The sequence below is a fragment of the Amyelois transitella genome, chromosome 2, assembly GCF_032362555.1.
Source record: "Amyelois transitella isolate CPQ chromosome 2, ilAmyTran1.1, whole genome shotgun sequence".
NCBI lineage: Eukaryota > Metazoa > Arthropoda > Insecta > Lepidoptera > Pyralidae > Amyelois > Amyelois transitella.
Window position 1 is genome coordinate 13779567 of NC_083505.1, and position 24870 is coordinate 13804436.

The following is a 24870-nucleotide window of genomic DNA, read 5'->3' on the forward strand; positions in this document are numbered from 1 at the left end:
CTAGCCTGGCGGAAGATCTTCCCTTTGGTGGCGGTCGAGCCGAATCATCGCTCCCGCTACATATCTGTCTGAACTAACTTACTTTGTATAATGTAGTCTTTGTAGTCGATTTTCTTATTTTTATTAGATACCAAGGTTTCTTCTATCCTACACAAATCTACTGAGCAATTGTAATTTTTGAAGTTCTCCCCGAACTGCTAAGATTAAAAGCAACAAATTTTTTTGCAATTCTCGAACTGAAATGATCGTTCAGTGTTTCTTGTGATGTGCACAAGTTTCTGTCCGAAACGTATCATCGGATTCTCATACGTATTCAATTTCGTATTTATGTTACGACAAATATTATCATCGATAGGCTCGCGTCGCCGGGACGTCGTAAAGTGTCCGGGATATTGAATAAAAGCCGAGCGCGGGATGGAGCCATCGCCGTAAACTCGTAAACCTACTGAGGGTCGACACAGCCTTATTTATCCGGGGACTGCGGGAATAACAACAGGCCCGACATGCCATAGCTATAGATTTTCAAGTAGGCCGTTATTTATAGACTAGCTGTGCCCGCGACTTCGTCCGCGTGGAATAGTTATTTTGGGCATCATATTTATTTTTGCAAACATCCTCCTCGGCTTTATCAATTATAGCTGCTAATTGTTATGCGACTTGGCGACGACTTGACCCACATCATTACCCGCGACGGAACGGAGACCGTATAGTGAGATGAGAGGCCTTTGCCCAGTAGTGGGATCTTACAGGCTGATACTTTACTTTAAAATAATAATAAAATTAAAATAGTAATATCTTCTAAGATGTTCATTGAAATTAACGCGTATTAGAAAGAACGCTGGTTCGCCGTATTAAATGTTTTGCTGCAAATTGCTTATAACGACTATATCTCAAAACCTATTCGTCTGATTTATATACTGTAAATGGCAATTTTAGTCTACATGAAAAGCCGAAAGTAATAAACATATTTATTTGGATAAGGATTAATACCGAATTAAAGAAAATTGGTTTCAAAATAACTTATGTTTATAATGAAAAAATAATCTTAAAAAATGAACATAAAAGTGGTTATTGTAAGTAAACCTTAAGAGATAGATATATGCTCTCGCGGACTTTTTTGTGGCAAAAAATGAGTACTTCACATCTTTAGTACATTGTTTTGCTATATCTTTGTTGGTTTGCGCAGCGTTCGCGTGGAAAGCTCGCAGATGGCCGACTAATTCAAGTTTCACCTGCATTGTTGACGTTTCCCGTAAGAAATCCGGGATGAAATGTAGCCTATAGCCTTCCTCGATAAATAGACTATCTAACAGTGAAAGAATTATTCAAATCGGTTCAGTAGTTTCTGAGATTAGCGCGTTTAAACAAACAAACAAACAAAACAAACTCTTCAGCTTTATAATATTAGTATAGAAGTATTGTTTATTTAAGAATTCCTTAAAAATAATCATCTGTCTCTCTTCCTCTCCTATGACAGGCCGCTGTCTCCTTACACAATTCGTATAGGACCGGATTTCTCGGTGGGATGCATTTTAATAGAACTGAACGAGAGAACATTACGAAGAGAATGATTTTTATAGGGATTGGATTTTAATAACCAAATATCTCTTTCTCACCCCAAGACGGCCTTTTTTTCAATCATACATTCAAAGATTACTGGAATGCGCACACTGGCGACAAACAATTATACAAAAAAACGAAAAAAAAAAATTTATAATTACTTTTATGATTCATTTCTTATTCATTTCTTTCTTTCTTAAGAGAATAACTTAGATTCAACTAAATCATCACACCGAACATAGAACACATTATCATAACGCCTTCTTTTATTCCATCGGCAAGTAGTGCGCGGGCGCAGCGTCTGCGGAGTCAGCGAACTAAGACGGTGACGTCACCGCGCGGCCGTCCCGCGCCGCGCCGCTATACTACAGTTACCCGACGACGCTCGCCGCGTAACCCGTGCCACTTTACTACAAATAAACAGACAGACAAACATAAACAAAAGTTGAAACCGGTTCCATACAACGTGTTAAGAAGTCCTTATCATCTGGCAGACTTCATCACACATCAAACATAACAGGTAACCAGTCGATTTTGATAAAATCAAGAACAAATGTTTGATCTTACGGTACATAGTTACGTACTAGACATGTCAGGTCAGTGGAATTTCAATCATGCATCTGATGAATGTGCCTTCCCGAGTGCATGGTAAACAAATATGGTAACACTCCAGTCATTGCTTTCTCTTATGGAAGTAGTGTATCAGATATTTTATAATAGATGGCGTTAGAAGCCTACCACATATATCAATGAACCGACTTCAAAAGAGAGAGGTTCTCTAAATTTGTATAGTTAAAAGGTCAATTTCTTTTTTCTTCATCTAAATCAATAAAAGTGACTCTAGTTCAAGACATGTACCTATATACTTTCAGATGCTGTTTCCATTGGTAAAGTGAGCTAAGTTTGGGAGTCAGCGCTCGCAGTCATGGGCGATCACGGGGACTCCGCCCCGGCAGGTATTCATTACTTTATCATACCAGCAGACAGCCATATTTCAGACCAGACTTGTATTTAGTGTTCGTATAAATACCTTCTTTCTCGAGACAAATAAAAGTTAATTGATAGTGTAATTGAGTGCAACTGATATTCTGATGATTCTGCCCTAAAACAAATTAGATCATTACCTAAAGTTCTGACGAGTAAATCAATTTACATTTGTTAGTAATGGAATATAAAATTTGTGCTACATCAATTTATTATACACCCCAGCAATATTTATTGTAAACAATTTATAATAGCATGATTTAACATAAGGTTAAATGAATTATTTTTTACAAGATGGATGGGTTAGCACATTTTCTGCATTTCTCCAACTATCCTGACTTGAAGTGATTTCGGATCAATTTCGAATCTTCAACTATTTTGGTTATGTCTATCTCGTAAGGAATAGAGATGTAATGTACGTTTGAAGGTGTGGTGGAGCTGCGAGAGGACGTGCCGCTGAAGGCGGGCGCGGGGGGCGGCGCGTGGTGCGCGGGGGGGCCCCGCCTCATCGCCCTCAGCTTCGCGGTGCTCTCCGCCGCCATCACGCTGGCGCTGCTCGCCCAGATCTACTCCGGCGATTATGAGGTTTTTAGTTACTGTACTACCTATATGATTAAGCTGTAAAAGCCTTAAGGTTTTAAAGTTAATAGCATACTAAAGCCGCTGCCCCGACGGTATACAAGTTTCTTTGAGCCACCTCGTCCTTCGGCTTTTACCTTCGTGCAAACCAATCTCAGAATCACTCATCTCTTAACATATTCATATACTAGTGCATCTTTTAACTATAACCCGTTATGAGGTTTTTGTTAATCAACTTAGGATGTTGGAAAAATTGGTTCTGTATATTTGGGCAATAAAATTGGGGTATTTGTGAAAAATACCGCTATTAGATTTCTGCTATTGGTCCGATATATTTTTATTTCGCTAAGATATTTTTTTTTTTGCTTTAATGGATTTATGCATACGGTATAGCTGTGCATCATGGCCGTCTGTTTGTGGCATCGCAGCTGGTCCCGCACGGCGTGGTGTCGTCGTCGGCGGCGGAGTGCTCGCGCGCGGGCACGGACGCGCTGAAGGCGGGCGGGCGCGCGCTGGACGCCGCCGCCGCCGCCGCGCTCTGCCTCGCCGTCGTCGCGCCGCACCGCACCTCGCTCGACGCGTATGTCTTTACTTATTGATTCTGCTGTCTTGAAACGTCACATAATTGAAATGAAAATATAAAAGAACATTAATAATCGATTAAGTTTGGGCTGACGTCGATGTGTCAGTAGCTGTTCTCTTTAATTTATTGCACCAAATAAAATGTGCATACAAAAGGCGGACTGCTATACTCTACCAATGTACCGCATGACCTAACAGAAAAATAGTGGGTTATAACCCACTATTTTTCTATAGGCTCTCTTTTTCTTCACTATTATCTCTATTTTTCATTCTTCTTTTTCACTATGTACGATATAGTAGTTTATAAATTGAGAATTCACAGAAAAATAACATGCATGAGTTAATTTTGTAAGCATTGTATTTAATACATTTTTATTAAGAAAAGCGCCATCTGTGCGCCCATTATCGAACTACGCCATCTACCTTAGTAACGTCAAACCTAAAGTGCGCTGTGCAGACTTGTACCTATTTATTTTTGACAGTATGCTCTTGTTCACGACTTCTCACTGCGAAATGCGAACGACGCACGATAGATGGCAGCACTTTATCAAGATTAATGAAAAGCGGGAGATTTAGACTTTTAGAGAGAGATAACATCCCATTGAAAACATTCTTTAAAATAACAAAATCCCAGAACTCAGTTTTTCTGCCGTAAAAAGTTATGAGATCTATAAAATACCAAGTCTTTTAATTTATTTAAATCCTACTTGAAGGAAAATGTTAATGTTTATGACTGGCCGTTGAAAATTCTTTTTATATTAGTGGGTACAAGCCAAGGGCCAAGTCACACAACATTGACTCTCATATAACATGTTTCAGTAATGTGAACAATAAAAGTGTAGCGGGAGCGATGATTTGGCTCGACCGCCACCAAAGGGAAGATCTTCCGCCAGGCTAGGTGTTATGCCTGGGGAACCGCGGCTCCGACGATGTTGTGTCGGAGGTTGTATATATAGCTCCAATCCGTGAAATCTCTGAAATCGCGTTTTTGGGTTCTTCGCTGCTATTGGCTGAGCGCGTCGATTTCTTCGAGATGATTGACAGTAGTTGTTTGATTTGATGTTGTGACGAGTGGCGTAGAGATGGCGCCACAGTACTCCCCCCCAAGACCGGAGGTCTGAAGTCTTGATCTTGCTGTGCAATCTGTGCTTCAGTAGCTTGCAAGTGCCAGTTGTCTTCCAGTGAGTCGGAAGTTGCTCGAAGTCCTAGTGAGTCAGGAGTGAGCCGTTGCGTTGCTCGTAGTCTGCGGTGAGTCGAGACAGTAGAGAGCGAAGTCGACTTTTGTTGGCGCCGGGAGAAGTCGTGCAGAGCTGCCACGCTGGAGAGAGGAGCGGCCGTCGAAGAGATCCAGGCGTGGGCTGCGATAGATGCGTTGGTCGCTGAAGTCGATGAGAGTGAGTGCGGGTGGAGACAGGACCAGGAAGCTCGTTGAGTTGGCTGCGATGGACCTGCTGCGATACCCAGTTGCTGGCTTGCTGTGAGACTGCTTGCGGAGTGAGGAGTGATGCTGAGGATTGGAGTTGATGATGATGGAGAAGGTTGCTTCCAATCACGTCGGGGTCACCAATGTAGCGGGAGCGATGATTTGGCTCGACCGCCACCAAAGGGAAGATCTTCCGCCAGGCTAGGTGTTATGCCTGGGGAACCGCGGCTCCGACGATGTTGTGTCGGAGGTTGTATATATAGCTCCAATCCGTGAAATCTCTGAAATCGCGTTTTTGGGTTCTTCGCTGCTATTGGCTGAGCGCGTCGATTTCTTCGAGATGATTGACAGTAGTTGTTTGATTTGATGTTGTGACGAGTGGCGTAGAGATGGCGCCACAAAAGTAATAAAACATGTTAGGTATTCAGATATTTAACAGGTTATTAATTATACCTACATGCTCTTATAATCTCCCAGCGTAAGATTTGTAAATCCGTAATACATCTTTAGATAAATCATCAATGCCTATCCGGAATCCTGTAAAATGAGCAAAAAAAGCTCATTCGCTGCTAGAATTTACTTTGTCATACTGATGTACAAACGTAGATTTAAAATAGCATACATCCATCCATCTGATGTATGATTGATGATAAAGATGTACTAAAGTAACTATATACTTAGTTTATACCTATATACATACAGTCACGTCTATTTCCCCTGTGGGGTAAACAGAGATAACCGTTGAAGAGATTGAAAAGGCCACGCTCAGCTGTAAGGCTTATGATGGAATTGAGATTAAAGATTTATAAGAAGGTTTAAAAATGTACATATATCCATTTTAATATGTACATATTTGATCGGCACATTGTGGTTCATAGACAATCCTGCGGGAACATTATTTCTGTTTTCCAGATGAAAGATCTCTCATCATGTGCTTCTCATGTCCTGTGTTTGTTTGTTGCCTCTTCGTGCTTTATCCACTCTACTAATATTGAATCTGTGCATGTACCTGGGTAGTAAGTAATAAGATACTTATTTCTAAGGGCGTTACTTTTTAGGACTCAATCAATACCTACCGCAAAAATTCAATACATTGTGCATACTTAGAAATACTTACAAAGTTATTTTTTACTGTTCCTAAGGGAAATTTTCGCGAAAGAACCTGCAGGGAAACTTTATCACAATAATTCCTAAAGTGCAAGGGACGTTGAGAAAGTGCCTATGTGATTTGCTAATAAATTAAAGAGTTTTTTTTTTTTAAGTATCTATAAATAATATTTTTTACTAATCAAAAATATCTCCCTTTAAAATTCACCGTATTTTTTCTAACACTAAGACTAATGAGCATATCTCAGAAAAATTGTCATTGGTGCATTGTAAGGGTAGGTTTGGAACCAGTGCCTCCACACCCTGTTCCTGCGTCAATTCCAACAGTCCAATTATGATAGTTTGACAAGTTACACTGGTTTAAATTTAATGAAATAAAAGGTACCGTGTTTATTGTATGCCTACTGGTAACTGCTCGTGAGGGCACTGCTCGTGCGCGTGCGCCCAGCTACTAAATGCCTACTTAATTGAACAAGTTCATGAATAATAAATAACGAACCACTTACAGTAATATTACATTAATTGAATTAAAGTGTCGCCTTTCCAATTTTAAGGTAAATAAACAGGACGTACTCAGATACCTACACAACCGGTATTTTACGAGTTCATGTACTGCCACCCACCTACATATGTATATGTACCATGAAGGTAATTTTTATTATCTGCATTCCTTTATATACTCTTACTAGATTTGCATGTAGCTGAAGAGTTTGGGCACACTAATATATGTACAATTATAATAATATCAGTAAGTATAGGTAAAATTTTTAGATACGTAAATGCAAAATAAGTTACATAAATAGCTACCTACATAATTTGTTTCTTAGCCAATTTGCGAGACGTGTGGCCGTGGTTCAGAAGCTTAGTGAAGGCAAAGTTGCGCATAACTCGAGATGAAAATGTTGGCAGAATACCTACATACTGAATGGCTTAAGGCGGGTAATTTTAATCAATAAGGTATGAAATTTATTTTGCGATCTCGTCAATATTATCAAAGAAAGAGCTTCAGAGGACAAGGTAATTTTGGGAGCTCACCAACAAAAATATGGAACGGTTGCTCGGCGTTGCTTCTAGTGCCTCCTCGGTCAAAGACCTTTGCCATTTGTTAAAAACTAATGATGTTATTTACAAGTTTCAGAGTCTCGCAATCTTATTCTATTTAAATCGGAGTTTATAAAATACTTTCAGCTCAACATGGCGGACTCATAGCGGGTTGTAGAATTTTCATACATTTTATTATCTGCTCAAGTGCTCAGTAATCGTTTTAATAACGCATCTTTAACGATCATTCGGCCTGGTTTCTGCCGAAGAAAATCAGAGATTAGTACCTAGGTATTATATTAGTATGCGATTTCGTTATTTCCATATTTCTATATGAAACCGCATACCGCAAAAGTTATGCAGGTAGTACTTACGAGTATTTAGGTATTTTTCAGTTATCTATGCGTTTAACAAATAGAAATCCATCATAATAGGTATTTTATTTATTTAAAACACAGCCTAATTATTGAGCCATGAGAGCTAACTACTGGTAAACTTACTGCTAAAAGCAATTTTTACCTGTCAGGTAATTGTATACAGGTGTAGTAGGTACCTTAGCAGCGTGTAAAGGTGTCATATTAATTTTGATGAACAGGGGCGGGTCCATGCTGTACTGGGAGTACCGCAAGTCCCGGTCCCAGCTGCCGTCGCTGGCGGAGTGGGGCGGCGCGGGGGGGCCGGGGGACGGGGGCGGGGGGCGGCCCCCGCGGCTGCTGGTAGCGCTCGCCGCCTTGCACGCGCAAGCAGGCGCCCTTCCCTGGCGGGACGTGGTAAAGCCTGCGTTGTTACTGGCCAGGTATCGTAGTATTCCATGTAATCCCCGATACTATTGTATAATACAGAACCGCTGCATTTACTTGCCGTTGACGTTGCAAAAGACGATTAGGTGAATAAGCACTTTAACCCAGTGTAAACCTTTTGTTTTCTTTCGAACAACCGTAATACAAGCTGGGTAGATGACAGATAGATAGCTAGATTACAAGGATGTCAAACGAGGATCTCTTAGGCGAGCCACGAACCTCCGGCTCCCCGCTGCAGAGCACGCTTCCGAAGTAATCGCCAGGACGGCGATGGTAATTCCAAAGTCATCTGAACATTCCTTTACTGCTTCGCAAGTGGGCGCGCGCGCCCCGCCCTCTCCGATATATTCGCTTGTTGTTCTATCAAGTCACATACCTAATTTTACATACATTTTATACAAACATGACATATTCATAAGTATTTCATTGTGATTGTAGTGGGACGGCCCATTCATACCTACTGTTATTTTTTTTACTCAAACAAAACTCAGGAAAAGTATGTAACGTGTGGTTCCCGGCACCAATAGAAAAAAGAATAGAACTACCCCATCTCTTTCCCATGGATGTCGTAAAAGGCGACTAAGGGATAAGCTTATAAACTTGGGATTCTTCTTTTAGACGACGAGCTAGCAACCTGTCACTTTATATGAATCTCAATTCTCTCAGTCAGCCAAGCAGCTGAACGTGGCCTATCAGTATTTTCAAGACTGTTGGCTTTATCTACTCCGCAAGGGATATAGACGTGATTAAACGTATGTATGTATGTACGTCAGCCCTCGATTCAAGACATTGTCAAGACATAAGTATTCCTTCTCTTCCTTCTCTCACACTCCTCTCTCTAAGTATGGTTACCCTAAAAATATGAGCGATAGGGATGATAAGATATGCCTTCCTAACGTTCGTGAACCGCCCTGCAGGAAAGGGTTCGTGGTATCAGCGGGGCTGGCGGCGGCGGAGCGCGCGGCGGGCGTGCCGAGCGCGGCGGCCGGCGCGCGGTACAATGCGCCGGCGCTGGCTGACTATTTGCAGGCGATACAGAACAAGACCAGCAAAGGTAATCTTTCCTTCTAGTGTGTTGTCAGACGTTTGATAGGAAATACGAAGTTTAATTCGCTCTTATTAAACAAAAGGCAGGTTCCTACTGTTTTCACATTACAAACGCAAGGTCGCTGATAAAATCAAATTCCTGAATTTCCCTATGCACAGAAACCTACTTTCAATTGCGTAGATAAAAGTCTTATGTACGAAGATGGAGATTCTTGACAAGTCTTAGATTTCTGTCGATTTTATTATAAAATCTTAAGGTGAGGAGTTTTTGCAAAGGCTTGTCATCGCATCAAATTACTCCATTCAAAACAAGTTTCTGTAAACGCTCAAGACACATCTGTGACCAAAAGCCATTATAAACAGATTAAGAGATCTAAGAAGGGCATCTTGTAAGCCGTATTTCAGAGTTGAGTGAGGAGTGGCGGGCGTGGAACGGCAACATATCGTTCGTGGCCGGCGGCGCGCGCTGGTCCGAGGCGGGCGGGCGGCGCGTGTGGGCCGGCGGCGCGCGCGCAGCGCTGGCGGTGGACGCCATCACCGCCGCGCTGCAGGCTGCTGACCAGGACGACGCTGTTCACAGGTTCATTGCTCAGTGTTACATTAAACAGTTCGTTGAGTGATTGGTTTGGAACGACAACACAATGCCATAACGACGTGCTGTGCGCAACACAATTAAAATGCCGATTGCGTATTGTCTAATCGAAGTCTGAGAAGCATCTCAAGCGTGCCTTCTTTAATGTTTTGAAATGTACTTATTGTTGTAACACATAAATGATGTCTGAGCAAACATATATATTTACAGGTCTTTTACGAGGTAAATGATAAGTTCAAGGTCGTTTTTATCCACATGTTCTTGAGATGGACACCTGATCGCGACGTTGGCCTACAATAAAAGTAAATCTTACAAACTTTATCGGTTGTCCATAAGAACCACCTTTTACATTTGATGCAGCCAAGAGATAACTATTTCTAAAACTATGCCTACTACTTAATAATGTCTGGCAGTGGCTAATATTGCTCAATTCATTCAAGACAAGAACTGCATCCCGAGTTACGCAGACAGCGAAATGCGACTCTCGTTGTCACATTGCCAAGATATTTTAGCCTCAACCGCTGTTCTATTGTATCTCTGACAGCGAGGGCTTCCCAAACAAGTGGACATCTTTATGCGTGCTTGTTGTGTATGACAAACGCACTGAGATCGTAATTTAATCCCCGGTATTTGGTTCAAGCGCCGGGCCGGGGCTATTCTCCAGTAAGAATTTCGAGAAATCTATTCTTAGTTGTCTTCCATCTATGACTGTTGTAGTTTATTGTTTTGATATTTTAGAATTATCTGACTGATATAGTTACATTGATCTCAATTTTCTGTGCGAGTTATCAATATGAGTCACCCTCTGATCAGTGTCAAGATTTAAAAGGAATATTATGTACTAATATATAGTACAATGAGCAGGGCGGTGGACGTGTTGCGGTCCGCGCGGCCGGCGGCGGCGGGCGGCGCGGCGGGCGGCGCGGCCAGCGGGCTCGCCGTCGTCGACAGCTCCGACACCTATCTCGCGCTCGTCACGTGAGTACTCAACAATCATGTGGCTGTAACTCCAAACCATTTTGTCCTCAGGTAGGATGTTTACAGAAATGTAAGCGTGTTGACATGCTAGACAAGAAAATTCTGAACAAAGCACACGTCGTAATTAATTGAAAAAATGTCACCTTCCTATATCTTCATGGTACAACCGGATTATGATTATCTAGTTTTCCATTGTTTGCGATATTTTGTTGAACGATCACATCTGTTTCAGCGGCACTTCTGTACCATTCGGCTCGGGGCCGCTGGTGGCAGGCGGCTGGCGCCAGGACCAGCCGGCGCGGCCGCTGGACCTCGCGCCGGCGCTCATCGCCGACGCCCGGCTCTGCGGTAAGGGTTGCCAAGCGTTAGTGTTCAATTATTTATTGAACAAAATATTTCAATTAATATATATATTTAACAACATACTTTACGGTGTCCGAAAATAGCACAAAATGCGGGTTTGGTTTGACCTACTTTGTTTATATTTACTATTACCTGACACCTCTAATATATACCTACATTTAAATTATACCTATTCATCAGACAAATAAAAGTAAAAATATGTTAATTTGAAATGCAAATATGGATAGGTAAGTATTTAATATTCATAATAACGACTGAACATTCCAGAAATTATTTCAAGTGAACAAGTAGGTATTTAACGTAAATGATTATTTTGAGTTAGATATTTATTTCAGTCCTGAAGCTAGTATTCATGCTTCATACTGACATTATTGGTGGACATATAAAATAATAATAAAATCGAATGACACATTAAGTACACTTACCTATATCAACTTAAATTCGTGTTAGACAGAAAAGCCTCTGGCCGTTTCTCTCATTCATTCTTTCATATAATCACGTCTATATCCCTTGCGGGGTCGACAGAGCCAGCAGTCAAGTTCTCATCCAAAGGTAGGATTTTTGTACTTGATACTTTTAGGCAGCTATGCTCTTCTGAGTTTACCCTCTTATCTATCTGTGTTTTGTGACAGGCACACGATACGTAGTGGGTGCCGAATCGTCGGCGGCGCTGGTCCAGGTGGCGGCGGCGCTCGTCGCCGGCGGGGGGGGTCCGCGCGGCGTGGAGCTCAGCGTGGAGCGCGCGCGGCTGGCGCTGGCGGCCGACGGCGGCGTGCTGCCGGAGCCGGGCGCGCCGCCGCCCGCGCCGCCCGCCGCGCCGCTCAACGCCACGCCGCCCTTCGCCGCCGTCAACGTGGTGCAGCAACGCGGCGACGCGCTGCTCTCGTGGGCCGACAGCCGCGGCGGGGGACTAGCCTCCAGGTTTTAGATTCAGATGCTTAGCTTAACAGAACAGCAATAAATAAATCACAAGAACAAAATTGTAATTAAGTATTTATTAAGCCTAATAAATTATTTCTTTGTATTAATCCATATGTTTTAGTACTTTAACTTAATAATGGCTACAGTTCAGCCAGTCGGTTTCACGGCTCCAAGCAGATTGTACAAGGTATTTACCTAAATATGATACCTATTTATTTATTGCACAACATTATACACCCACATACTCAAGTACATGCATGACCTTATTCTAAAAATGAAATGGACAATGTGTAGGTGTTCCAAACATATTTCATAATTTTAAAGCTATTGCTTTAATATTATTATTGCAATAAACCTCACCTCTGAAAAAAAAAAACTACTAGGTCAGTTAGCTGAGTGCATTACCCTTGCATTGCCCGACTCATAAAAACTAAAGGCGAGTAGATCAAAAAATCAGTAATGATTTGATGAAACATTTATAAAATAATAAGTAGGTACGAGTATTTAAACCCGGCGGCGACGCGCGTGCCCCGCCAACCGCGCAGATTAAAATTATTATGAAACTAGCTGTTGCCCGCGACTTCGTCCACGTAAATTTCGAGTTGAATCTTGATCATACCGTCAGATACAGACAGACAGACAAAAAATGTAAAAAAAAAAATCTCTATCCATTTCAGTCAAAATATTAAATGTACAGACAAAATATTTTTAAAATAAAATATTCAAACAACACAAAAAAAAATATTTTTATTAAAAAAAATATCTTGTTTTTGTTGGTGCTCGAACTTGGACCGCCAACTTCACAGTCTCACGCGCCAACCACTGGACCATCGAGGCCGTTGCCATGATGTCGAAATTAAAGTAGACTTTATACATACATATGGCCACGTCTTTATCCTTGCGGGGTAGACAGAGCCAACAGGCTTGAAAAGAGTAAATGACCACGTTCAGCTATTTGGCTTAATTATAGAATTGAGATTCAAATAGTGATAGGTTGCTCGCCCATCGCCTAAAAAAGAATCCCAAGTTTGTAAGCCTATTCCTTAGTCGCCTTTTACGACATCCATGGGAAAGAGATGGAGTGGTCCTATTCTTTTTTGTATTGGTGCCACACGGTACTAAAGTAGACTAACAAACCAAAAATCTTTTTACGTGAGAATTACGCATGGTATGTGCGGCAAAACCAGAATATCATCAAACTGATTTTCACTTATATATTTATGTTATAGGAATTATGCTGTCGTACAATGATAAATGACTTTGAATTTTAAATTTCGTATCTTATTTTCAGGCAAACTCATGCCTTACCTAAGTTCATTCAAATGTCGATAACTTTTTTTGGGAACCGATTTTGATGAAACAAACTTTAAATGTTTTTAGTTAAAACAAAGCAATTGGTGAACTTTTAAGTAAATTGGTTCAGTACTTTCGGAGATAATCGTGATCATACATACAGACAGACATTAAAACAAGAAATTAAAAATAAATATTTTTGCCTTCTATTATTCATTATAAGTGTCCCTCTATCCATTTCAGTCAATAATACTAAATGTACAGACAAAATATTTTTACTGTTTTATTATATGTATAGATTTTCTGTCGCTGATGAACTAAATATTTTCATCCGTCAAGGTCAAGCCTGACAACTGCGGGCAAAGCAAATCCTTAATTGCACTATTTTTCATACGCAATTTGTACATCTGAAAAGGACCTTGAGTAAATGCTTGTTTTTGTTTTCAAGACTTAGGCAATAACATCAGGCACAATAAGTCATGTTTGACATTGGCTCGACTCCGACAGCTATCGGCGATGTTGTTTTCAAACGAAGCGTATGTAGGTCATGACGTCATCGTTCAAACTATATCAAGAAGCGATTGCGAGCCCACGCGAGAGCCGGCGGAGCAATTATCTCAACGACAGCATCGTTAGGGTTTACTGAAGGCGGCCGTTAAACGCGAGAAGTATGGCCGGACACGTGACATCTTGTCACCGCACTCACTATATTACATTCATTTCTTGGCATCGTACTACTAAAGACATTCATTTTAAAACTTCGTTTTAGTGTTAATAATGTACAAAGATACATATTATATATAATATTTGTGCAAGAACTCAAGGAACTCCATCTTACATTCGATGCAGCCAATGTTGCTAAGCTAGTTAGCTAATCTACTGTGATGCAGAATCATTTAACGTGATGTTTATTTACAACCATTGCTACGGTCTCTGATCCGCTCTCTCAATCATCCGTTAACACAACAAAAGTGATCAAAACCTCATACAATCGACCTACAGCTTATTATTTAGAATACAATCAAATCATTCAAGTGTACTTAAACAAGAAAAAATTAATGCACAGCGATTACAATTACGTTTTCTAGCAACACAAATTGCATACTTAGAATTCATGATACAACTAACTTCTTTCTTTCTTCGGTCTTTAGAATAGAATAAGTAATTGTGTGAAGTTATAAAAAGGGAGAAGATAAAACATTCCTTTTTAACGATTGTATGTATGTATGTAGTTAATTATATCATATATATAATATGTATATTTGGTGTTGGCGATGTAATGTGTTGAGGTTTTTCACTGAACGATAGTACTTGTTCGGTAAGCCCTTTCGGTTATCCTTCAGGGAGACGCTCGTTGCAATAGTCTAGAAATATTTGCGTAGTGTTGTCACTAATTAAATATCCATTGTACCGAACTGTGTCGCTGGTGAACACATGCCGCGAGACAGCCGCACGCCGCATTGATCAGGTGTGCGGCGATGCAAATAAACGTTTTGTTCGCTGCAAAACAATTACTGTTACAATAGAATCCGGTCAAGCGCGTGTCTGGCCCTGTTCAGAGCGTGGTGTCGAAGACTTTTCAATGGAATACATATGACAAAAGCTGAGCATTTCAAAACACAAAACCCCAGAAAGTACTGTGTATTTACCAAAACATAAATAGTTAATAAATAGATTGAAAGTAAAACAAAAATCAAAAAAAATAAAAAATACAGGTCCAGGACAAATTTACACAGAGTCAGAAGAAGCAAGTTCGAGACTTGTGTTACGAGATACTAACTAACCGATACCATATTTTATAATAAATATGTACTTATATAAATAAACGGCTTGAATCCCACCGCGGCTATGTATATTAGTTTGAATACTAACCGATGCTCTTACGGTTAGGGAAAACATTGTGAGAAAACCTGCACATTCAGGCAACTGGATGTGTAACCATGGATCCAATACGGGTTAGGTTTACCCGCAAAGATTGTGGAGTCACTTCGTGTAAAAACCTGACTCACCCAATCAAGAATCCATGCTCAAAGGCATACCCCGGGCGCCTCTTCAGAGAGGTGAAGATGCAACCGGGAGTAAAGCCAGGAGGAAGAGGACACTTATATAAATAAACATCCAAGACTCAGGCCAACCGGAAGTTATTGATTATCTACGAATTATCTGAAGTTTGTTTGTAATGTTTTCATTGCAGCTTTCTACTTTTTATCTTTTCCAATTTCATAGTTTTTAGAGGGTGATCTAAAAGTACCTAATAAGTAAGTATACTAATGAAGTACCCAGGTACCTTTAAATTATAATTGACTCATAACGGGGCAATAATGAGCTGACATGTCGACATCACAAGGGTTTATGGTTCACGGAACCTTAAAAATTACTTGACGGTCGAAAGATTCCCACGCGTGTCCGTCCGCCGTGTTGTTGCCCCTGTAAGCTAACATACACACATACTCTTCAATTAATCAAATCTGTACGTTTGTTTTTTCCCCAATGGCATTGTAATTATAAAATCAAAAATATGAATTTTAAACGTAGAAAAATTCCAAGTTTTAGTATTTGTTAGGTAAATGTATAAACAATGAAGAAGAAAAAACTAGCAGGTCAAGCAGTCACGGCGGCGCCGGCGCGGCCGCACTCGCGATGAGCACGCGGCGCAAACATTCGCGAAAACAATGACGGCTTTTCTAATTTTCTGCCAGCGATTGAATATTCATGAAGCAGGTAGGTATTGCGAGACACACGACACATGCTGCACCTCTCGCAGGGGAGGCTCCTCCGCTCGCCGCTGCAGAGGCCGCATGCCCGCTCACCTCCCGTGCCATCGCAGACCAGCATCGCGGGCGAGTCGTGTGGACACCGATGTCACGTGATGGCGGTGGTCGGGTAGCGGTACCGCTGACGTCAGAACTATTTGTTCAGACTAAACAATGAATACTTATTTCATTCGACAGTATTAAAATAATGAAATTTATATAGTTTGTATTAACAAAACTCGAGAGGCGACATTGATTTCGCAATTCGAAATCACTTAAGTAGATGCAGAGTTGATTTTTATATTTATGTTTAATGGAATATAAATCGGCATCCGGTTCCGTGAAATGAAATAACCAAAAACGTTTTATTTTATAACAGTACACCTAATAAAACTTACATTTTTATTTTCCTGTGTCTTAATTGTGCTTATTGATTGACATGTTGTCCCTAATGAGGTAGGCAGCACCTAAGGTTGAATAGTGACCACGTTTACCTCTGTGGTCTTGTGGGTTAAGTTGTGAGTTAAATAACTTTTGTAAAAACTCCTTTTTTGAAGTCGGTTAATAATCTGAAAGTTGCTCGTTACGGTTCGGTTATTAGTTAGTAATTTAGTTCAATTCCCACACTTGCAGACGAACATGTCCAACCAAGAATATGGAAGATTTATTTTGCAATTAAAAGTCAAAAAACAATGCCCCGTCATATAAATCGCACCGCATCGCTGCGCACGCGCGCTTTAATGCCGAAAAAATATTACAAACTTCGGACGACGAGCCTTGTCCACTAACTGTTAATAACGATTTACATTTACATGTTGATATTAACTTCCTTTGTTTTGTTGTAGAAGAAATGAAGGACAGATACATTGTCGGACCTCCGCTATGCAGACACAGTCGATGGACCTGGTATGATATGTATACGTACAACCATTGTTAGTACTGCTGTACCCAACTTTTATGTCAAGGAGCATATTTTTCTTGCTATATTAGGCATAAATTAGATAAGGAATGACGCAAAAACTAAAAGTAAGTAAAACCTATCTTAGCTCATAAATATTCAGAGAAAATCGAACATAAAGAAATATGTAAGTACCTGCGTACAGTACAACCTATGCTATTATGGTACGAAAGTTTCTTAAAGGCTGTAAGTGCGATATACCTGGTTGAATTACAAACATGCAACCTCATTGGATGCGTGATATTCCACTTGTAAAGGAGTACGTTTGTATGTCAGTGCACAGTGTGAGGAAGTACCTTTGCTGTACAAGTGTACGCTGAAACGCGAACTGAACTCTGAATGCCTGTTCCAGGCCACAGGTGTGCTATTATCATCGAAATATAATCAAATAAAAGTAATTCCATTTTATCTGTAATTAGGCTCGTAATTTGTAGGGATATATTTTGTAAGTTATATCGTTTTAGCTCCTAAACTCTGAAATTTCTGCGGTGTTTTACAGGCGGACGGCTAAACCCATTAAAATTTTTATTTATTTGTATATTTTTTGTATATTTTTGCCCACATTTTGCCCCAATCATACCAAAATGGTTTGTATTCTTTCTTTCTACTTTTGGGCATTTCTCTCTGAGGAAAAAATAAGGGATTCCTCCCTAGGGCCAGCGGTTCGGGCTTTCTGTGCATTAACAGTAAATCAGTCAGTCAGGGTCCCCTTCTCCAGTTATACAGATAAAGTAGAAGTACGTAAAGTCCATGGAGGAATAGTAAACTACGCTGTAGGTGGGCGACTTTCGCGTTTGTGCGAGGCAGTTCGTGTAACGTTAGTAATGTATAGATCTGCAAATAAACATTTTTGTTGAATTATTCATTACATATTTTCATAGAATATTCGATATTTGAATTCGAACATGAAAAAAACGTACAATGAATATCAGCTGGGTATTTTCTAGTTAGTGTAGGTAAAGTTAGTTAGCATTTGTAGTGCGCAGTTATCATGACATGGGGATTCTGATTGCATCACCCACGCAGATACAGATGCGCATGCTCACTGCAAACATGCAGACAGATACGATACTTAGTTCACTCAACACACTGCAATTCGTATACTCACTATTTTCCTTAGTGTGAGGGCAGGAAACTGTATGCATGCATCGTGAGGCTTCGGCAAAAATTCAGCAGTATAGTCGACACATGTTTCGTCCAAGAATTCAACAAACAATATCAATCCGCTTCTTTAGGCTGCCCTTTAGATCGTAACCTTTCGTAACATTATTACCTACCTGACTTTCTCATATATTACCCACGGAAGTGGGCGATGGGCTAGCAACCTGTCACTATGTGAATCTCAATTCCATTATAAAGCATACAGCTGAACGTGGCCTTCCAGTCATTTCAAGACTGTTGGCTCTGTTTACCCCGCAAGGGATAAAGACTTTTAATATCCGTGCCCCGCGGGAAGAATTTGACATGTTTAAAAAAGCTATTTTACAGGGCGGCCATTTTAAACTTTGGCTTCCTCTGGAAAATGCATATGTTTGTTACATTTATAACTTATACTTTATCTAAGGTAAACTTTTTACGATGATTCGAATAACGTACAGTAATTTGCATAATTTTTCTTAGTTTTTGAAATAATCGACATGTCAATATGCGTACCGACGACTTATCAAGTGACTTATCCACTTATCAATATATTTTCCAGAATGTAAAGATGAGTTATCAAGTTTTTCACCTATTATATTTCGTCTTTTATGTAGTAAACAACAATTTTAAACCAAAACTGTTATTAAAATCCTTGGTGGATGGGTAGCAACTTCATCTGCATACATTGCGACCTTGACTTGCTTGCGAAAACTGGGCCGCTGTTATTAAAAATGTACCCCCAGAACATTATTTTCTATTACTATCATCATATTTCTATTACTACATATGTACATACATAAAATCACGCCTCTTTCCCGGAGGGGTAGGCATAGACTACCTCTTTCCATTTGCCACGATCTCCGCATACTTCCATCGCTTCATCCACATTCATAACTCTCTTCATGCAAGCTCGGCGGTTTCGGGTACTTTTGACCTGGCCCTTTACCAGGACGTCCTTAATTTGATCAAGATACGTTCGTCTAGGTCTTCCCACTCCGACCTATCCCTCCACACTCTCCTTGTATATCTGCTTAGTCAACCTGCTTTAATTCATCCTCTCCACATGACCGAACCACCTTTTCTATTCCTGTAACTACATCTTCTTTCACATCACAACATTCCCTTATCACGCTGTTCCTTATCCGGTCACTCAATTTCACACCCATCATACTCCTTAACGCTCTCATTTCCACTGCATTTATTCTGCTTTCGTGCTTCTTTTGCCATACCCAACTTTCACTCCCATATATTAATGTCGGGACCAACACGCCATGCACAGCCAGTCGAGCCTTTTTGGATACTTTCTGACTGCTCATAAAGGCATGCAAAGCTTCATTTACCATGTTCCCCGTGTTCACTCTCCTTTCAATATCACTATCACACTTGCCATCTGATGTAAACTTTGATCCTAGATATACAAACTCTTTCACTTGCTCAACTTTTTCTCCTCCAATCCAAATATTATATGCTGTCATTTCTTTCTCCATTTCAAAAACCAGTGTTTTAGTTTTACTTACGTTCACTTTCATTCCTTTCTCTTTTAAAGCTTCATGCATACAGTTTACCATCTCCACTAACTCTTCTGCTGATGACGCCAGTATAACCTGATCGTCGGCATAGAGCAGACATTTGACGAGTAACTCATTCATCCTTAATCCACTTTCAGACTCTTTCAAATCTGTCAAACAACTATCCATAAATAGGTGGAACAGCCACGGTGACGCAACACATCCTTGCCTAACGTCTTTCTCAATCTTAACCACTCAGTGTGCGCTCCGTTTATCCTAAAACAAGCACTCGAATCCTCATATAAGGATTTCAGTGCTCGTATTGAGAGACTGCTCACCCCATGCATAGAAAGTGCTGACCCCAATTCATTCCTCACAACTCTGTCATAGGCCTTTTCCAGATCTACGAATGTGCAATAGACTTTTTGACTCTTAGCCAAAAACTTTTCGGCTATGCACCGCAAAGAAAAGACCTGATCAGTACATCCCATTCCCGTTCGAAATCCCGCTTGAGCATCCCATATTTTATCATCAGTTTCATTCCTGACTCTATTAATCAATACCTTAGCATACAATTTGCCAACGACGCTAAGCAGGCTTATACCACGATAATTTTTGCAGTCCAGTTGTGACTCTTTTTCTTTGTAAAGTGGTACGATAACAGCATTACACCAATCTTTTGGTAGGTACTCGGCCGCTTCTCCAACACAAATTGAAAAGGCAGTACAACTGACTAGCTACTACGCCTTTTCCTGCTTTTAGCATCTCGACCGACACTATCATACCCAGCAGCCTTGCCCGCTTTCATACTCTTAAGTGCTTCCACAATTTCGAAAATTTCAATTTGGCCTTTCATCTCATTCTCTTTTTCTTCGCTATAGCAGAAATCGTTATTATGTCCTTTTTTTTTCAAATAAACTTTTAAAATATTCCTTCCATATCTTTAGCACACATTCTTCTCCTTTCACAACGCTACCATCCTGGCATCGGATCCTAGTCAGCTCTCTGGTTATAGTTTTTCCTCGGGCTGACCTTATGGATTTCCAGAATACTTTCAGATTTGACTGAAAGTCTTCTGATAGCCTTTTATCAAATTCCTCTTTATACTCTTTTTTCTTTCTAATCACAGCTTTCTTAACCAAATCTTTCCTTTTTTATATTCCTTAAAAATAAAAGCTAGTGACAAAAATGCTTACAAATGTAAAAACCTTTTTATTGTATTCGATGGAGCCTGATGTGAGTTACTTTTTACGCAGGCGAAGCTTTGGATAACAGGTAGTACGAAAGTCAATATTTATTAAAATATAAAAATATTGTGAGATTGATCAAAGTTATGTACCTACCAAACTAAAAAACAATTATACTTGCGTTAGATTAACTAATTATCTGAATATATCAATTTACTATGTAAAAAAATAAATAAATTTTAAATGTATTAATCAAAATATTAAGTAACGTATGTATGATATAAATCGAGTATAACCGATTAATTCGTTTTATCAGTTTACATCGGGGAAGGAGGTACAATTTGTAAAGGAACAAATTCACATATCAAATTAGGAACCTCATTTGTTTTCAGATCGTAAGTTGATAAAACAACTTGTAATAATTTTCGCAAAAATTCTGAGAATTCGAAAATTGATATATAGTCTTGTCAAGAAAAAAACCCTAATTATCGAGTTATCCACATACTACCAAATGCAATATCTCCGCAATTATTCTACCAATCTGGCTGTTTTTTTTTGACAAGGTGAATAATAGGCTTAGAAAGCGTTTGGACCAATAAAAAAAAAAACATGTAGGTCTAGTTGTCAAGATCTTCCCGCGCGCCACGGATATATATGTAAGCAGAAATTTTAAGCAGTAAGTAGTAAAGTTCAAGTTTGTGACGTACCAACTCATCTTGGCGTCGAGCTAAAGTCTACCTATATTAAAAATTTTTTTTGCCATGTAATAAAAAACTTATCTTAGTTTAGGTAATCTTTGGAAGAACCTATCATGCGATGCGATTGCGATTAAAACAAGACTGTAGACTGAACACAGAGGCGGCCCTACCCAAACTTCCGCCAAGGGGACATCCTATTTGGGGGCAATAGATTGCTTAATATTACAATGTAACGTACTTCTATTTATATTTTACAAAGTACCTAACTAATTTCTTTACTAAGGGAAGAGATTTAAAAAAAAAATTACAATCCTTATTTGTTTTTATTTTCGTGAACTCATCTTCTCAACATATTATTGTTTAATATGAGAATTTATGTGCAACTGTAATAATTACATGTGGAAATTTTTAAGCGTCACATCAGATATTTGTATGAACAATATGACTCTCATGTGGGGTCAGCGCCAAAATGCCACTCACAGTCGCCTTAGAGTTTTTTTTGTAGTTATACAAATTTATTGCCGTGTGGTTTCCGGCACTTAAGAACAGAATCACTCCATACCTTTTCCATGCATGTCGTAGTTGCTCAAGGGATTAAACTTGAGATTCCTCTTGTAGGCGCCGGGCTACCAACCTGTCCACCCCCACAAGGGATGTAGACGGGCCTATATGTATGTTGTATGAAATGTATAATTATAACAATTTAATGAGATTTGTAGGTTCTGGGAAGAGTCATGATACTAAAAGTGGTTATGGCTAAATAAACATTTAACGATATAAATCAATTGCGGTGCGGTATTATGTAGACCAATACATTGATAGAATAGAAATACATTTGATGGGTCTCATGCGTATCAGCTCAGTTTTCGTGTAAAATAAATTCAAGGTTTTTAATGCAGTGTCCATTCTCATTGAATAACGCGGCAAACATATAGGTACAAGAAGTTCCGCAATACAATAAACTTTTTAACTTAACAACATATTTTAATCAATGTCGAACTTGAGAAATTTTACCACACATACTTCCCTACGAATGCGATACATTTTGATAAAACTGTCTAATTTGTCGGTTATGTTTCATAAATCCCTTATCAAAATATGTAATAATGTTGCTCACAGTTATCTTTTATTTAGAAATTGTGCGTAGGTACTACCTTAAGTAAATATGTCACACGGATGAAGACGGGGGCGAAAGCTCTGACAATAAATGAAGACATTTTGTTTAAAATTCTTAATTTAAGCCAAATTATCACACTAAGTTTTACAAGATAAATATAGTGCGTCGTGTTTGGCAGGGAGCGGCAATCGGTTTCGAAACTAATTGGAGGCACGCAGAAATCCGGTGAAGTGTCATGTCCGAGCGCGTAAACAATCTGTGTTGTGGTGCGAGGTCGCGGCCTGGTTCGACGCGAGCGCCCCGGTGACGTCGGGAGTGCACAGCATTCGGCCGATATCGCGATATGACGATGCTTGTCAAGAGGTCCGCACGACACGACACGACACGACACGTGGCGTATGGTGACGCTTGACACGGGGCGTATGCGTAAACATCACAGTGTTTTGAACAGAATAAACGTCAGAAAGAGCCTTGGGTGAATATTAAAGAATAATTGTCAGGTATATGGTTATTTTTGCTGGAGAAAATACAAATAAATTATTGTCACCATAGAAATCTGAATAATTAACAGACATGAATGATTATTGATTTAATTAATTTAGATAGATAAATATAAAGATTACTAGCATTGGCAAAAGGTGTGGTCTTTCCGCGGATATCGTAAGAGGCGATTAAGGGATTAAACGGGAGGTAGGCAGCAGTGCCTACTACGCTGACAAAACATATAACAGAATCAATAGACATTGCGGTCACCAACCCGCCTGCCCAGCGTGGTAACTATAGGTAAAATACGCCCATTTCTGGGGAGGCCTTAGTCGACTTTTATGGGCTGTTAAGGTAGTGTACTTAATGGTAATTTTTAATCAGTAACTCAATTTTATAAATGAATGGCATCGAACACTAGAATGTTGTTCATTAAAGCATTTGTTTTTCATGTTATTCATTAGTTTTTTATCAATTATTGTAAGTATATTCTACAAACTTCTCTTTGTTGTGTATGATAGGAGTAAGTTCTTCCATACCAACACGATCGTAAAATAATAGTAATAATTTAGTTGTTACACGTGTTAATTGTTTTCCAGTGCGCAAGGCCGCATAGGGCAATACCCGCGCGATATGGAGCAATGCATTATTTTTCTGCGGCCGTGCTCTTCGATCTGAACCTTTACCACAAAACTGCAATAGCTCATACAACAAGCTGATTCTTTAAACTAGTCTCAGAATAAGAGAAGTTGTAACTTACTACAAAATAATAAATTCTCAATTTATTTTTCACGTGTCTCTTTCAGTGTCAAGAGTTTCAGTAAATAACGCGATGTGACGTGCAGACGTAATTAAGTTTATAGATACCATTCATCTTCTTCCTGGCTATTGTGCCGGTTGCATCCTTTAGAGAGAAGCCGACTCCCGTCTGACCTCCGCAACATTTGCAGGGAAACCTAAGCCGTATTGGATCACATGGTTACACATACAATTACCTTAATGTGCAGGTTTCCTCATGATGATTTCGCTCACCATAAGAGGATCAGTTAGTAATAAAAACTAATGTAAAAAATAACTACGAAAATAGTCATTCATTGAAAGGAAAACAAACACAAATACTAAGTAACTAAGTTTCGCTTTTATAGTATTAGTTTGGATGAATGGATGTTCCACGTTAAGAAATAACAATGTGAGCCTGGGACAGACCATTTTTATGATCACACATTTATACCAATAAACGTAACAACCATCTAAATAGACCAATATTTTAAATATTATTTATCCTTATACGCAAAGACAAAACCACTGCATGGATTTTGATGGAATGTTTAATTCTAATGAGGCAAATTGGACATGTTATTATCGCTTGTGATTCCCAGTATCTCATAGATAGATACAACATCATAGAGGTTAATTTATCATTAAAACTAATAGGTTTGTTCCCTGCTGTGCGATAACTATAAAACTTTTTGTTTTGATAGCATATCTTAAGAGCGCAAAAATGATTGATAGATAATCACTATACGCTGTTCACCTGGCGGCAATAGCTGCGTGACATTAATCATTAGAACAAATAGATCCGCTATGCCGGATCTAACAGATCTGTTGAACAACTATCAACCTATAAGCAATAAACATTGTAAACATTCATATTGATGCACGCATTGATGAGTGACATTGAATGATTACATAAACAACGACATGTCTAACTCACACAAACGCCCGTAGATAAATTATGTATTTTATACGCCTGTGT

The 24870-nt window shown here is 39.6% G+C and overlaps 1 protein-coding gene across 1 annotated transcript; it reads left to right on the forward strand.

Moving 5' to 3' along the window:
* Positions 1-1901: 1901 nt before the first annotated feature.
* LOC106137738 (glutathione hydrolase 6) lies at positions 1902-12054 on the forward strand. The gene is made up of 10 exons (XM_060945606.1): positions 1902-2080; positions 2433-2516; positions 2972-3129; positions 3552-3703; positions 7872-8072; positions 8994-9130; positions 9529-9703; positions 10580-10693; positions 10926-11041; positions 11689-12054. The coding sequence occupies exons 2-10, from the start codon at positions 2486-2488 to the stop codon at positions 11982-11984; spliced, it is 1380 nt and encodes a 459-aa protein (XP_060801589.1). The 5' UTR covers positions 1902-2080; positions 2433-2485; the 3' UTR covers positions 11985-12054.
* Positions 12055-24870: the final 12816 nt, after the last annotated feature.

Excerpts from the sequence above, each read along its gene's own strand:
- LOC106137738 (XM_060945606.1), top strand. The coding sequence starts at position 2,486 with ATGGGCGATCACGGGGACTCCGCCCCGGCAG. Across the intron at positions 10,694-10,925 it reads ACCTATCTCGCGCTCGTCAC|CGGCACTTCTGTACCATTCG; the intron begins GTGAGTACTCAA and ends CATCTGTTTCAG. Across the intron at positions 11,042-11,688 it reads CGCCGACGCCCGGCTCTGCG|GCACACGATACGTAGTGGGT; the intron begins GTAAGGGTTGCC and ends GTTTTGTGACAG.